Source organism: Daldinia loculata, assembly GCF_022478755.1.
Source record: "Daldinia loculata strain CBS 113971 unplaced genomic scaffold F4817scaffold_49, whole genome shotgun sequence".
In the NCBI taxonomy this organism is placed as follows: Eukaryota; Fungi; Ascomycota; class Sordariomycetes; order Xylariales; family Hypoxylaceae; genus Daldinia; species Daldinia loculata.
This window is the reverse complement of record NW_026054903.1, coordinates 120,279-134,419: the sequence shown is the minus strand read 5'-3', so window position 1 is coordinate 134,419 and position 14,141 is coordinate 120,279. Positions and strand designations below refer to the sequence as shown.

Below are 14,141 nucleotides of genomic sequence, written 5' to 3'. Positions count from 1 at the left end.
TTCTCATCTCTGTCCCGTTGACTATGTACCTACATATATCTCTAGGGTATATGGTCTTTGTGAGGACCTACGTGTAAGGTACATCTATATGTACGTAGTGTAATAAGCACCTAAGGCAAGTGCAGAGTGCTACGTGTAGAGAGCTGAGGCTTCTTTGTTTCACAAGATCCATAATATCATCATGTCCTCGAATAGCGACTTCCCTTTGTTAGGTAGAGGAGTGAGGCGTGTCTTCTTGTTCGCAAGCCTCTCCCTGGTATATCGATTCGACCACCTATATCAAGTACACCTACTTTAAAGCATTGCTAATCAAACCTCATTAATCCGTGTATAACCTCATTAATCCGTATATAATTTCTGCCCGTAAGGCCGTCTCAAGGACACTGTATACGAGATATCGCTACCGAAAATTGGACTAAGAGCTTCTAAGCCGCAACTGGGATGCTACGAGACGAGCAAACTATATACTAGCCTATTAACTATACCTCATAATGAGCATGCTCGAACGAATCGCGCAGTACAACCAGAGTACCCGGTCTCGAGTAGACGTACCAAGGGTGTATCTGAAGCCAAAATCTGCTGGAATTAGCGATGATGGACAAGACTACTTCCTCTTCAGTAGACAACAGGATATTACGAACAAGGTAATGCGATGCAGAAAAAAATAACATATGTGGCTTGTTGATAGTATTGCTCACGATGTACAGGTCCCAAGCCGAAATGTTAAGCACTTTAGTTTAGACGGAGCTAGCAGCTTGCCGTTTAGCAGGAGACCGCCGCCTTTGAGAGGTATTGTAGCTCAATTAACTACTATTTAATTATAGTTGCCGACTAACAATGGGTGTACTTAGCCCAGTCTGCGTTCTCACTGGCGTCCGGCGAACCCGCTGAGCTAAACTGGAATCCAGCGGCCCTACTAGAGCTGTCGGACTCCGTCAGGGTAAACTTGAAGCACTATAGAAGCGTGGGACCTGGAACCGAGAAACTAAACAGTTTCCTAGAGGCTGCGCTTAGAGACGAGGAGCAGCAATGGGGGGATCCAGCACTCGATATCGAGACTATTGAGCACGCTCGGCTCGACAAGCTGCTGGCTGAGCTTCTACAGTTCGCCGAGAAGATGAGAGGCGCTTCTAGCCCGTTATTGGGAACAGGTGCGGCAACTGGCAGCTTCTCGCTGCAATTCCGCGTCATTATATCGCATGCTAAGAACCTATGGCGCGCGTGGAGGCGCAGATTCCGCGAGCAGTACTTCATGATGGATCAATATCGCTGTGCGGCGCTGGTCAAGGGCGGCCGGCTCAAGGATGTTTCGTTCAACACCTCCCTATCCTACGACCTGGGTAAGTGGCAGACGAAAGTGAGCGACCCAATCTCTGAGCTTGAGGGGAACCTACGATTCGATCCTGGACAGTAAGTTCTCGAAGTTCGTTCTTTTGTGGTTCGATTGGCTTGTTTCTGACATCATATGTGCCGTCAAGCTGGTGGCTGAACATTACATGTGCTGAGAGAGATGGCATGGTGGCTAGTTCGTTGGAGGTACCGACGAAAGGAAGGTATTGTATCACTACTCTACCTCTACTTACCGGACAGGAAGAGTGGCTACGGGGTGATACTTATAAATATGTCCGCGAAGGAAGGTCTACGGACATGCATATCGCTCTGATATCCCAAGTCGGCCGACAGATCCGCGTTCTTCGAGGCTACAGACTAAAGAGTATTCTAGCGCCGCAGGCCGGCGTCCGTTATGATGGACTGTGAGTCATGACAGAACCTTTTGCTACTCATTTTCATGTAGTTGGCAGTTGACAGAATACTTACTCATCTATCGAAAAGTTTCACTGTCAAACAGTACGGGTGCAAGCTCGACAGCAATACAAATGTTTACCGCCTAGAACTAACACTTGAGCACGTGCCGAACCAAAAGGTGTCCCTGGAGGACATCGAAAGCATACCGCGACCCTCCCAGCTAGACGACTGGAACTTATACGAGAAGCTCGAAGGCGACAAGATCAAGCTCCTGCAGGGGGAGACAAGCTATCTGGAGTGGAAGCTTAGACGCCAGGAAGAAAAGATCGACAGAGATGACTGGAGAAGGGCGCGTCTATTTAGAGCGTCTGTCTCGCGTTGGGGGTCTGGAGCTGATTCTCAAGAATAGGGGTAAGGTCCGATGGTGGGTAGCTATAATGCCGCACGAAGCCTATATAAGTCCTCTCTATGTCGCCTACTGTCGTATTATTAAGAATCAATCCTTAGCAAATTGTAGCGTATAGCTTATAACCCTAGTATAATACCCCGGATTAAGTTCTATGACCTACCTATCGTGTAAGTGGTAGGAAAGGGATGAGCTTAGTGGGTCTAATATTTGACAGCCGCCAACCAGCTGAACATGATCCGGCTAATAGCCCCTCATATTCCATACCTAAGGTTAGGTAGGTTAGGTGCTATTACTATTACCTGCACGTCAGTTCGATCAGATCAACGTGGGGCTCTCACATCAACTTTGTAGCTCATCCAACCACTATTAACACCAACATTATTCAAAATGGGTGCGAAGAAGAAGGCCGATAACAAGTCGAATAATAAGGACTCTGGCGACAATGATGACAAAAAGGGTGGTAAAGTGAAAGGCGCACAGTCCGTTGTGGTTCGCCATATCCTAGTAAGTTAGGGTTCGACCTCCTCATCCTGAAGTATACGAATTGACACACAACTCGTAGTGCGAAAAACACTCCAAGAAGGAAGAAGCGTTGGCTAAGATCAGGGAGGATCCCACTCTGAGTAATTTCATCGCAGTGGCTAGAGAGTATAGCGAGGATAAAGCTAAACAAGGTACGTTCTATCTACGGAGTCGGAATCTATCACTTTACTTCTTGATACTTGAGTACCTAGTATCTAGTCTCTACCTCCTATATAAGTAAAAAACTAACCTGGAAATCTTAGGCGGTCTCCTTGGTACACAACGGAAAGGATCACTACAACCTGAATTTGAAGATGTTGCTTTCGCGCTACCAGAGAGTAAGGGCAGTAATCTCAACATCGGAGAGGCGAAGACGGCGTTCGGATACCACCTGATTGTAGTAGAAGAGCGCAAATGAGCTCATAATCACCATAATAACAAAAGACTTCACGGGTGAAAAAGAAGCTTTGCAGCCAAGATTGGTAATGCAAGTTTTCCTTGATTCCTGATGCAGTATAGACCCCTTAATTTTTTCCCAGCATCTATGCCAGATGGTCAAGCCGGTAGAGTACATGCCAAGGGCTCATGACGATGGCTTGAAAATCATCCCGTTCCACTGTCTATATCCCCGCGCAACGCCCGTGATGAATTCCTTACTGCTCGGTCTGGAAGTAGTTCAGGAGGATGGATCGCTCAGTCGACTCCTCACCCCAGTCCTTGACAACCACGCAAGAGCAGTTTACTACCTTGCGCGCGTTGCCTTCTCGGTCCAAAACGCCTACAAAATATTGTGGTTAGTTCCGAATCGTATAACCCCATAGGTTCATGTAACTTACAGAGACCTGACCACTCGCCCAGTTGCTTTCCGTCGGGAACCTTGATCAGGGGAATCTTGTGTTCGGAGCAGAGAGCGATGACCAACTTCTTGTAGGCCTCTTCTTCGCAGGATTCGTTTAGAACACACATGTGGGCTTGTCGTCGGTCCAGAGCCTTGGATGCTTCACGGAGACCCCGGGCAAGACCGTCGTGCATAAGGGCGAGCTTCAAGACACCCTTGAGGGCGTCCAGAACGGACATCTGGCCCTTGGAGGCATCGGCGGAAACTTCAACCTCCTCGGGGACTTCGGGTGCGTTGTTCTCTTCTACGTCCGACTAAAGTTGAAGAATAATTGTTAGCAAATTGCTTGCGCGCACACAATAGCAACCTGAGCACACAAGATACAAGGCCGTCGCATTTGAATATCCTTGTCCCTTCGTGCAGGAACGCAATAATAATATAGATAATAAAACATACCATCTTGAATTTTGTGACACCGGTGCGATCCTCGAAGAGTGGTTTTGCTGTGTCGAGTTGTGAAGGTGAATTTGGTGGGTGGGTTGAGTCGTGCGAAAATCTAGAATTGTTCCAAATCGCCGAATGGAAATAGAGTGTATCAATCGAGGCTTGGACGTTAGGGAAGGTGCAGTGGGGAAGGCTAGTTGTGTATCGCTTAGGGTTAGTTGGCCGAAATTTACCCCATTGGGTGGAGATTCCCAATTCAACCCGCCCACCACAATTTTCGCACCGCAAAAAAAGAGAAATCAATCTAACTGACCGCCAACCATCCCTCTAACTTTTTTTCTTACCTCCACTCTGTTCACCTCAACCAAACTTCTGCACGACAAGCACAAACCAGAGTGTCAAGCAATCCCCCTTCGCTCACGACCTCTATAGAGGTATGTTATAATAAAGTCGCCATGCCTTAAATTAAGGCACACTCCATCCCCCAATGCGCCCTTCAAGAAGCCGGGGGAGAGCAATCAGAGACCTTGCCGCCGGTCTTCGCGTCGCGATGGACGAGTCGGGTTTCTGATACGCTTCTCCTCTCCAGTACTGAGCGGGCAGAACCCTCCCCAACGTGGCACATTGGGGGAGGGCACTCTCCATGCTCTTGGCTTTTGAAGGCTAACCAAACACCATTACCAACAGATACCTCACATCCTTTTCGAACGGTCTGAGAATCTCGCAACACCGCCAAAATGGTCAAGACTTCCGTCCTCAACGATGCGCTTAACGCCATCAACAACGCCGAGAAGACCGGCAAGCGTCAGGTCCTCATCCGACCCAGCTCCAAGGTCATCGTCAAGTTCTTGACCGTCATGCAGCGCCACGGTAGGTCATATCTTCTTCGTCTTCCGCACGAACTAGCCCTCCGACATCCCTCATGTATAAAGCATTCGGCATGATAACTGGATAACGGTCTCAAAACGCCCTACGACCGAAGTCTTTTAAGTTGCCGATAGATCGAAGTTTTTTTTCTGGCGAACGAATCTTACACGTTTCTCTGATATATTCAAAATGAAGTCTTACGTTTAGTCTTTCGCTACATTCAGCTAACGCTTTTTTCCTTGTTAGGCTACGTCGGCGAGTTCGAGGAGGTCGATGACCACCGATCCGGCAAGATCGTCGTGCAGTTGAACGGCCGCATCAACAAGTGCGGTGTCATCTCTCCCCGATACAACGTCCACCTTTCCCAGCTCGAGAAGTGGGTTGTCAAGCTGCTACCCTCCCGTCAGTTCGGCTACATCATCCTTACCACCTCTGCCGGTATCATGGACCACGAGGAGGCCCGAAGGAAGCACGTTGCTGGCAAGATTATCGGCTTCTTCTACTAGGCGGATGACAAAAGAAAAAGGAAAAGGAACAAGGGATATGAACTGACTAAAGAGCATTTTCGGCGTTTGGGAGGAATGGATAATGGCTAAGCTATGATGCTTGATGTTTTTCAGCCAAATACACCACGATACCACGAAATGCTACACAAGTCCAGTTCTTGCATGCGTCTAGCCCCCTGTGTTCCCCTGTATGTTGCCAAGCCACGGAGTGCCATGTGAAAGTGCCGGTTGTACTGTGTACCTCTTAGTACCTTGTACCTACATAGCAGGACATTGAATGTTCAATTCAAGGGCTTACCTATGTAACATTGGTACCTTCGCTAACTAACTGAAAATAAAGCTTGATCCTTCCGTACAACGGTGACGGGTAATTGAGTTTATTTGGTATAAAGTTCTGTCATCCATTGACAAGTGTAATTGTAATCCTCCGAATTTTGTGACCAGATTTCGTGCTATTTTCACACGTTTACACAAGTTTAAATATTTACATGCTTATACCCCTGACTGCGGCCCGCAAAGTTCGAAATAATTTGTACATGATTCATGGATAATATAATATGGCTAGGTCGGGTCAGAGACGCGTCACAGTGCGTCCTCCCGCACGTCTATTGATTAAATGGAAGTATTTAATTGGATCAAGCAAACAAATACCGGGGCACTACGTACAGAGGTAGCAACTAAAAAACAGGAATGGAAAGGGCTCCTGAAGCTCATCGGGTCCATTTCTTTCAGAGGTTTATATCTCCATATTTCCTTCTATTCTAAATAGTATCCCTCTTCTCCACGATAGGTACATGTACCAATGTCATTCTTTACATCATTATTTCCTGCTGCGCCAACAAGTCTCAGCCGACGCCATCGAGCCTTCTAAACTGCGGGTGAGATTAGGGCGTGAAGAGAAATGCGGCCGCGCCAACTGATCCTAACCGGCGGGCTCGTCTTCCTCGGTATTTGCGTCATCACACTCTTCCGGTTGACGCCTTCCGGCACCAACCTTTCAGACCTTAAACCCGGCCCTCTATCGTATACATACGGCGCTGGGAAAGATGGCTCGAGTAATGCACCACAACCGCTGGCCGCCCCGGTCCCCTTCGATCCTAAGCCGAAGCCCGCTCCCGCTGGAGAACATCCTATGTATTACTTGATCACGCAAGCGGAAAAAGACCTCGAAGCCACCAAGTCACGCCAATCCAAGACAATCAAGGATGCTGTTGCAGAGTACCGCAGGCGGTACGGGATCCCGCCGCCGCCCAACTTCGACAAATGGTTCGAGTTCGCGAAGGCCAAGAACGTCCAGCTCATCGATGAATTCGACATGATCCACGAGTCGCTGACGCCCTTCTGGGGACTAAAGCCCTTCACGATACGCGCACGCGCCAGGGAGGCGCTAGGTTTCGATAACGCGTTGCTAGGTGTCCAGATCCGAAACGGTAAAATTACGCATATCCAGGGTGGGAGCGAGTGGCAGCGCGAGGCCACTGCGGGCATGATGGGGAAATTCCTAAAGTGGTTACCCGATATGGACCTGTGCTTTAACCTGCACGACGAATCGAGAGTCGTAGTACCGCATGATGACCTAGCTAGATTGGTTAAGAGGGCTAAGGATATTAATATGCCCGCGGCCAATTCCCATTCCCGCCCGAGAAACGAGTTTACGCCGATGGGCAAGGGGCTGAATGACGGATCTAAATTTGAGGAGAGCAAACTAACGCGGTTCAACATCTTTGCTCATCAGCCAACTTGGACTCACTCGAGGCTATCGTGTCCTCCGGAAAGCCCTTCTAGAGGGTTGGAGGAAGAAGAGAGAAAAGATGATATCTCGAAGTACGGCTTGGGAGAGCTAGGCTTCATCTACAATATCACAGCCATGTCCGATATCTGCTATTCCCCGTCGCTAGGCTCGACGTTCGGCTTCTTCGACCGACCGAATGCATACAACATCGTCCTCGATCTGTTCCCGATATTCTCGCAGTCCAAGATCTCGTCCTACTCTGATATATTGTACCCGTCGCCGTGGTACTGGTTTGAGAAGGTAACGTATGACGAGGCAAAGGACGTTCCGTGGACCGAGAAGCAAGATAAGTTCTACTGGCGCGGCTCTACGACCGGCGGTTTCAGTAGGAATGGCGGGTGGCGACGACAGCACCGACAGCGGTTCGTGAAGAAGATGAACGCGGCCGATAACGCTAAGATCCTCGAGGAGAATAATGGCAAATGGGGGGTCCAGGAGGTACCGCGGGGCGATTACAAGGACATCATCGACGTATACTTCTCGGGAGTGGGGCAGTGCGACCCCGGCGACTGTGATGCGCAGAAGGAATTCTTCACGATCAAGGGGCATGCGGAGCAACAGGACGCGTGGAAGTACAAGTATCTGCTGGACATCGACGGGAACGCTTTCAGCGGGCGATTCTATGCGTTCCTAAAGAGCAAGAGCTTGGTGTACAAATGGGCCATCTTCCGCGAGTGGCACCTCGAGTGGTTGAAGCCGTGGGCGCATTACATCCCCCTCAGTATACAGGGTGAGGAGTGGCTCGAGGCTGTCCGGTTCTTCGGTCACGGCGATCTGGGGACGAAGGAGGCCGAGCGCCTCGCGAACCAGCAGCGCGATTGGGCGAATAAGGTCCTAAGACACGAGGACATGGAGGTGTGGTTCTTTAGGTTGCTGCTAGAGTATGTCCCGGCGGCTCGATTTGATTGTTGTTTTGGATGGATCAGAGTGCTAACGCAGACGCAGATACGGCCGAGTCGCAGACGACGAGCGCGAGAACATCGGATACTCGGTAGGAGCACCCGCGGGTAGGGCGTCAAGAGAGGCCCCCCCTAGCCCATGACGGAAAGATAAAGCGGACACGTTAATATGAGGGTCGGAAACGGATAGGATAGGATATGCTACATAGGCATAAGTAGATCTGGCAGGTCGGCGTACGGATTGTATAAAACAGCTGCATGGTCGGAGTTTTTTTCACTTTTCACTTTGTCTTTCCCAGTGCACATACATGCACATAGACATGCGGACGACCGGACGGACGGACGATGGTACTATATACATACATATATATATGTATATACGGGAAGAGGACCGGACAGTCTGGCGGACAGCCCCGTTTCCCGCGGTTCGATATACAGCGGGAGGAGAATTTTTGGATCCAGAGCGGAGTATATCTCGGACAGCGTCTGGATGTTTATTCGGGGTTTCGTCGGGCAGACGAGCAAGTAGATCGTGTAGATGGGCGGACTGGACTGGCCCGGACTACATATGCCTTATGTATCTACCTATCTGGGTAGGGTATCTAGGCAGCTACCTAGGTACCTATATACCCAAGCAGATTGGGGGTTCGCTAGGTAAAAAGTACTGCGCCTCGCGGGGTGGAAATCTAATGCTTAATCCTGACTAGTTAGGTTAAGTTGGATGCGAGATGACATTATATGCTTTACATGTAGGTATATAGGTCTTAAGCGAAGATTTAATCAGATGCTGGTTGTTTCGTGTTAGTGCTGATGGTAAAATCGCATACGCGGAGTCGGTTGTGTCTTGTGTCTTGTGTCTTGTAAGTTGTGGAAGGGCTCGAGCACCTATGTACCTATGTAGGTAGACATAAGGTTGTATTAAGCTGCTGCCTATTGTGGAAAGGACTAGGACTAGGGAATAGGGAATAGGACGTTTTATACGTCGTATTAGTACGAAGTTTTGAATTGTTATTTAGTTTTTCTCGAAAGTCTTACTACATAGACTTTGTAGACGTATGTTGAAAGTCGAACGTAGTTGAGTATACGGTATAGCATCTCAGACAGTCAGATCTATCACGACGAGTAAATGATAGTCGACTTATAGGCGATTATTTGGTTGGAAATTAAGGTAGATTTACTCCCCGATGATACGGCTACGCGCTATTATTCGTATAGGCGGAATAAGCGCTTCGCTTCCTTATCATGGGGTAATACGAGCTTCCCAGCCTCCCTCCTGTTCGTAAGTTAAGAGGGCACTTAGTTATATCCAGACTAGTCTTTCTAATGGGCAGTTATGAATCTATTTACGGTTACGCAGGTCGCTGGATGGTACTATGTTATTATGTATTAAAGGTAAATAGCTTTTTACGCTTGATTAACCCCTTATTTCGGCTCACTCGCTAATAACTAGACCTGCGGCGTCCTCACTTAGGTTCATACCTAGGTACTAAGGCTTCGGCGTTAGGATAGGTGGTATATTTCTGCAAACTATTTACTTCTCCTTGCCAGCGAGTTCCACAAGTCAGGTCAGGTTAAATAATTGTATATATCTAGCTCGATACAAGTCAAGTTAAAAATAATAGATTTAAAGGCTTACCTCGCCGTATCGTTAACTTGGCCTATATACTCTTATAAAGCTACACTTACCCATATCAGCCACCTAATATATTTCACCCAAAACCTTTACCAATAACCAATAATATTACCCTAAAAATATTCGTATAAAATACCAAATAGAAAATTTAACGTTCAACTTAAATAAATATCCCTAAAAAAGATCTATCCAGGCTAAGTCAGGCCAGGCCTAAATTAGGTCAAGTTATTATCTAACTCGTAGAACTTGCTGCTCTTTGCTGTTACACCCCGTACTACGGATTATAGCTCAACACCTCTAGGTTTCGCACCTGATACAGAGTGTCTGTTTATTCGTCATTAGCTAGGAACGTCACAGCTTTGGGCCGTGTACTTACCGCTGCTAGGGCCTGGAGATCCGGATGAACCCTCCATTTGCAAGTTGATAATCCTTAGAAATAACACATGTTAGTTATGCTAGTTATTCATACTCGCATCTACCGTAAAGCTATGGCACAAGAGCAGCTCCGTATTCAACTTACAGATACATCGGCTTGCCGAAGAAGTTCCCTCCGACCTGCGTCGTGACAAGCGAGCCGTCCATGTAGAACTTGACAGAGACATCCCGCTGGTTGATATCGCGGACTTCGCACTTGATGGAGTGGAACTGGTCTGGGCTGGCGTAGTTCACGTCCTTCCAGGAGAGCACGGACGACGTGTTAAACGTGTTGAACGAGATCTTGCCCGACCCCTTCCACTCCGCCATGTCGATCTCGGGCGGCCAGCCCTCCACCGCCGTCAGCCAGAACGCGGGCCAAGTGCCCTTGGTCGTCGTGGCCTTGAACTCGCCCGAGAAGTCGTACCCGCCGCCCCGCGACACGTTGAAGTGCTCCTTGGCGCTGACGGCGCCGGACAGGTAGTTGATCTTGATCTGCTGGCCGCCGTGCGTGGCGTCCTTTTGGCCGGTGACCTTTTTCGCGGTCAGAGTCACCATGCCGTTCGAGAACTGGACTTGGCTCTTGTCCATGCGCGCGCCGCCGTTGTGGTCGGTTCCCCACGGGTAGTTGTACGCCCAGTCCGCGTCGAAGTTGGACTGCGAGTCGAAGCTCGTTTTGGGGATTATAGTCCGGACTGCCTCGGCGCAGGACGCAGCTGCTAGGAGCAGCGAGTATGCTCCGAGTAAATGCATGGTGGCGAGCAAGCAGACGGTGATTTCCTTATGAGCGAGCGTGAGAAGGCAACTTAAGAGCTCGCCCGGATTATGAGCGAGGTCGTCGAATAAATACTCCTCTGCTCTGGTCTAGACTCAACGGCAGGCTTAAGATTAAACTGGATCATAATGGTAGGGGAGCAATGCTAATGGTGGAAATATTAATTAGTTGAGTTGCAATATACGCCCTCGTCCCGTACATATAGCACCCGTCTGGGGTAGGTATGTAGTATAGCCACCGCGGTCGATATTTATCCGGATGAATCCTCGACTGGAAATTGTCTAATAGGTCGGGTTATGGACGATGTCAGTAGATGTCAACACGAAAATAGAAGGAGAGCGAAAAGCGCCAATACAACAACGGGATCATGTCTCGTGTTAATGCTTGTATTAAGGTCTAACTATCTTAATACGGTTATTATGCCGAAGCCCCTGATCGATCGGCAGTGGCATGTTCTGCTTGCTCGACCTTGACGTTCAACGTCGTATTGGTGCGGCTAGCGTCAGTTTTTGATGTGGTCTTTAATGCGGAATTCTCACATGTTGTAAATAGCTGTACTTAGATAGCCCTTCATTTCTAGTGCTGTTGTTATATATTTTAGTCAGAGTATTATTGGTTCACCTCTTGAATATAGTCAGGGGATATTAATCTGTAAGCGATGCCCGCCTTTACATAAACTAAATATTAACAAGTTGCGTTGAGTTTATTTACATTATAATCTTATCAAAAAGAGCATAAGTATTGTTAGTAAGAGCTTCAATCTACTAGTACTAATATATTCATAAGCAGTATTTGGGGAGCCTTCAAAGTTTGGCAGCTGAATGGTATAATATATACTCCTAGGTATTCATTATTGATTTGAACGTATAGAGATTTCGACGAGATGCCCCCTTAGCCTTGCTCGGTATCCCGGTCTTCCTCGGATTCTGCAACGCAAGTCAGTTGTAGCAAGCCGTTATCCATATTACTACACTCGTAAACGGGAGACTCTCCACTCGGAACCGTGACCGTGATATTTTCGATTTTGATGTTGCTACACCGCTGATTTTGGGATTTGGGTTAGCATACATAACTACCTTGCTTCAAGATATGTAGGATCTTAGAACTGACATCTGGTGCGCTGCATACAAGCGAGCCTGCTTGCGGGTCTAACTTCGTAGATGTCGTTCCGTATATATTCTTCATGGTTACGTCTTCGATAGTTAAATTGGCCTGCATAGTTAAAAGTTAGTATTGCGAAGGCGTCCTAACATAAGGCTCTCTGGCCTCCAGTGACACTTACCGGGAACTCATTACACAATGTCTTGTTGCTCTGTCCGTAACACTGCGTGATAGTGATGGCCCTATCGTTATTAATGCTGTGAAGGAGATCATACGTAACATTTCGAACATAGCCAGATCCTCCACCGCCGACGAGATGAGTTTGGAAGTTAGTCTGCGTGCCGGGCCACACCTTTATCCTCGCAAAGTCACTGGCGTTGGTCATAGAGATATTATAGATGTGCAGGTTCTCGACAATGTCAGTTTGGCCTACGTATTGGCCAATGGAACCAATGCTGATACCATGCGAGCCGATGCACTCTAAGTTTTGGATGACAACGTTGGTGCTGTTTGGTTTGAAGGACACGCAGTCTTGTAAGTTAGCAACCGTCCAGAACAGTTAAGTGTTATCGTATACATACCATCAGTGTTTCGAATAAAAGAATCTTGTATTACTACTCGATCGGAACGGTAGGTGTCCCAACCATCCGAGTTAGCAATCTTCACACCGCTGAGAGACTATAGCTGTTAATGTCTGTGGCACTTCTGGGCGAGGATGGTTTACCTCCGCGCGAAGATCCATGTTGCTAACGATGATGTCGGAACTATTCGCAATAATATTGAACCACTATAAGCGTGTCAGCCAAGGGTTATCTGTATTAATAGTCAAGTATCGCTAATACCATCACTTACGTTTGGCGGGTTGCGCATCCGTAGATTCGACATGGTGGCCCCCTTCATGCCGTCGAAGGCAAAGAGCATAGGCCGATACAACTACAAATCTTAGAGTTAGTACAAGTTTCTAATATAAATACTATACCGAAGTTATTATAAATATACTTACAGCCGTATTAGTCTGCAACTCTTCCCAATACGCCTGACCCTTGCCATCAATGACACTCTTACCCTCCTCCAGAGTCAAATCGCCGTATATATTAACATCCTCTCCACCGAGCTTCCAAAACACGCTTTGGTTCTGGAACTCGTATTTGAAGCTGTTGTTCTGCCAGTAGTACACGTCAGAGTCGTCGAAAGCGATGGAGCCGGTGATGACAACGTCGATGTGCTTGAGAAAATTGAGGTCCAGTGGCGAGCCAATTTGATAGGACTTATCGAATACTACGGTACCACCGTCGTTGCATTCCTGCAGGGCTTGCAGTATATGCGGTGCGTCGTCGCGTTTCGTGCTACATCCTTGCTTTACATGGCAGTACCGCCCTTTCTCACGCAAAGGCGAGGGTGGCATGGCTCTGCCGGCGCTATAAGGACCTGGTACGACATTGGGACGAGACGGGATCTTGGAGTGTCCCGTCGCAAACGCTGGCGAGAGAAGAGCAAGCGCAGCTATAAGCGAGCTCACTGGGTTGAGCTGCATCGTCGAAACGCTGTAGACTCATGTACTTGAAAGCTATTTATTTGATATTCCTCTGATAGCTCAAGCTACAAGCATCTATCTTCCCGGTGTCTAGCAAAAGAATAAAGCCCAGAGGTGGTATCTACATATTTCTGGAGATGTCTAATATAAAAGTTGGAATGTTCACACGCTCGGGCTCGAAACGGCACGAAGCCAAGACCCCGAACCAAGATGCCCGGAAGATATATCACAGCGATAGGTGGATGATCTGTGGGGTTTGCTATAGGTTCCTGGAGATCTCGGCTAGTCGGCCAATATTACAGCGGTGCTAGGTCGTTGGTTGACAGATTAAGTCTTCATCGAGCCTCCACAAGTAGGACTAAATCCTACTTAGCATCAGGAGATATATTCTGTAGCTGTCATTCGATGATCTTTATCATATATATGATAGGATCAAGGTTTAAGAACTCCAACCCTGTTCCCCCACAACTGACCTGGATACTTCCCCGCATGATCTGGGGTTGAATAGCTGGGGTTACCGCTCTGATATAATCCTGGCTTAGGCTAATGGTACTATGGTAAACTATTAACTAAGCTTTTCTTTACTACATAGTTACTACATATAACCGATCCGTAAAGATGTTAGATAAAATGTGGCTTTGATGTCTGCTTGCTGTCGAAG

The 14,141-nt window shown here is 47.9% G+C and overlaps 7 protein-coding genes across 7 annotated transcripts; 4 read left to right on the top strand and 3 right to left on the bottom strand.

The window, feature by feature from the left end:
• Nucleotides 1-151: 151 nt before the first annotated feature.
• F4817DRAFT_367441 (uncharacterized protein) lies at nt 152-2,381 on the top strand. The gene is made up of 5 exons (XM_049307124.1): nt 152-644; nt 708-789; nt 852-1,410; nt 1,479-1,754; nt 1,834-2,381. The coding sequence occupies exons 1-5, from the start codon at nt 492-494 to the stop codon at nt 2,153-2,155; spliced, it is 1,392 nt and encodes a 463-aa protein (XP_049156273.1). The 5' UTR covers nt 152-491; the 3' UTR covers nt 2,156-2,381.
• Nucleotides 2,382-2,542: 161 nt separating this feature from the next.
• F4817DRAFT_360699 (FKBP-like protein) lies at nt 2,543-3,095 on the top strand (the record flags this gene model as incomplete). Its single annotated transcript, XM_049306309.1, has 3 exons — nt 2,543-2,659; nt 2,718-2,829; nt 2,941-3,095. 3 exons carry the CDS (start codon nt 2,543-2,545, stop codon nt 3,093-3,095), a joined length of 384 nt encoding a protein of 127 aa, XP_049156272.1.
• On the bottom strand, nt 2,808-4,112 carry F4817DRAFT_346481 (40S ribosomal protein S12). The gene is made up of 3 exons (XM_049304403.1): nt 3,972-4,112; nt 3,514-3,829; nt 2,808-3,455 (listed from the first exon to the last, which is right to left on the bottom strand). Exons 1-3 carry the CDS (start codon nt 3,972-3,974, stop codon nt 3,331-3,333), a joined length of 444 nt encoding a protein of 147 aa, XP_049156271.1. The 5' UTR covers nt 3,975-4,112; the 3' UTR covers nt 2,808-3,330.
• Nucleotides 4,113-4,262: 150 nt separating this feature from the next.
• F4817DRAFT_346480 (40S ribosomal protein S22) lies at nt 4,263-5,701 on the top strand. The gene is made up of 2 exons (XM_049304402.1): nt 4,263-4,829; nt 5,073-5,701. Exons 1-2 carry the CDS (start codon nt 4,697-4,699, stop codon nt 5,330-5,332), a joined length of 393 nt encoding a protein of 130 aa, XP_049156270.1. The 5' UTR covers nt 4,263-4,696; the 3' UTR covers nt 5,333-5,701.
• Nucleotides 5,702-5,730: 29 nt separating this feature from the next.
• F4817DRAFT_209479 (glycosyltransferase family 90 protein) lies at nt 5,731-8,249 on the top strand. The gene is made up of 2 exons (XM_049298671.1): nt 5,731-8,005; nt 8,070-8,249. Exons 1-2 carry the CDS (start codon nt 6,234-6,236, stop codon nt 8,164-8,166), a joined length of 1,869 nt encoding a protein of 622 aa, XP_049156269.1. The 5' UTR covers nt 5,731-6,233; the 3' UTR covers nt 8,167-8,249.
• A 1,404-nt stretch (nt 8,250-9,653) lies between these two features.
• On the bottom strand, nt 9,654-11,288 carry F4817DRAFT_346475 (glycoside hydrolase family 16 protein). Its single transcript, XM_049304401.1, has 3 exons — nt 10,177-11,288; nt 10,033-10,085; nt 9,654-9,980 (listed from the first exon to the last, which is right to left on the bottom strand). Exons 1-3 carry the CDS (start codon nt 10,821-10,823, stop codon nt 9,931-9,933), a joined length of 750 nt encoding a protein of 249 aa, XP_049156268.1. The 5' UTR covers nt 10,824-11,288; the 3' UTR covers nt 9,654-9,930.
• Nucleotides 11,289-11,506: 218 nt separating this feature from the next.
• Nucleotides 11,507-13,885, bottom strand: F4817DRAFT_346473 (glycoside hydrolase family 28 protein). The gene is made up of 7 exons (XM_049304400.1): nt 12,950-13,885; nt 12,799-12,879; nt 12,671-12,733; nt 12,528-12,624; nt 12,128-12,477; nt 11,956-12,057; nt 11,507-11,886 (listed from the first exon to the last, which is right to left on the bottom strand). Exons 1-7 carry the CDS (start codon nt 13,478-13,480, stop codon nt 11,737-11,739), a joined length of 1,374 nt encoding a protein of 457 aa, XP_049156267.1. The 5' UTR covers nt 13,481-13,885; the 3' UTR covers nt 11,507-11,736.
• Between the last annotated feature and the right edge of the window lie 256 nt (nt 13,886-14,141).

Bases quoted from the DNA above. Each gene is read 5' to 3' on its own strand.
- F4817DRAFT_367441 (XM_049307124.1), top strand. From the start codon at position 492: ATGAGCATGCTCGAACGAATCGCGCAGTACAACCAGAGTACCCGGTCT. The intron at 1,411-1,478 runs GTAAGTTCTCGA...TGTGCCGTCAAG, and splicing joins CTACGATTCGATCCTGGACA to CTGGTGGCTGAACATTACAT. The intron at 1,755-1,833 runs GTGAGTCATGAC...TCTATCGAAAAG, and splicing joins GGCGTCCGTTATGATGGACT to TTTCACTGTCAAACAGTACG.
- F4817DRAFT_346481 (XM_049304403.1), bottom strand. The intron at 3,456-3,513 runs GTAAGTTACATG...AATATTTTGTAG, and splicing joins GGGCGAGTGGTCAGGTCTCT to GCGTTTTGGACCGAGAAGGC.
- F4817DRAFT_346480 (XM_049304402.1), top strand. From the start codon at position 4,697: ATGGTCAAGACTTCCGTCCTCAACGATGCGCTTAACGCCATCAACAAC. The intron at 4,830-5,072 runs GTAGGTCATATC...TTTCCTTGTTAG, and splicing joins GACCGTCATGCAGCGCCACG to GCTACGTCGGCGAGTTCGAG.
- F4817DRAFT_209479 (XM_049298671.1), top strand. From the start codon at position 6,234: ATGCGGCCGCGCCAACTGATCCTAACCGGCGGGCTCGTCTTCCTCGGT. The intron at 8,006-8,069 runs GTATGTCCCGGC...ACGCAGACGCAG, and splicing joins TTCTTTAGGTTGCTGCTAGA to ATACGGCCGAGTCGCAGACG.
- F4817DRAFT_346475 (XM_049304401.1), bottom strand. From the start codon at position 10,823: ATGCATTTACTCGGAGCATACTCGCTGCTCCTAGCAGCTGCGTCCTGC. The intron at 10,086-10,176 runs GTAAGTTGAATA...GTTATTTCTAAG, and splicing joins TTCGGCAAGCCGATGTATCT to GATTATCAACTTGCAAATGG. The intron at 9,981-10,032 runs GTAAGTACACGG...ACGAATAAACAG, and splicing joins ATCTCCAGGCCCTAGCAGCG to ACACTCTGTATCAGGTGCGA.
- F4817DRAFT_346473 (XM_049304400.1), bottom strand. From the start codon at position 13,480: ATGCAGCTCAACCCAGTGAGCTCGCTTATAGCTGCGCTTGCTCTTCTC. The intron at 12,880-12,949 runs GTAAGTATATTT...TAAGATTTGTAG, and splicing joins AGTTGCAGACTAATACGGCT to TTGTATCGGCCTATGCTCTT. The intron at 12,625-12,670 runs GTAAACCATCCT...TAACAGCTATAG, and splicing joins ACATGGATCTTCGCGCGGAG to TCTCTCAGCGGTGTGAAGAT.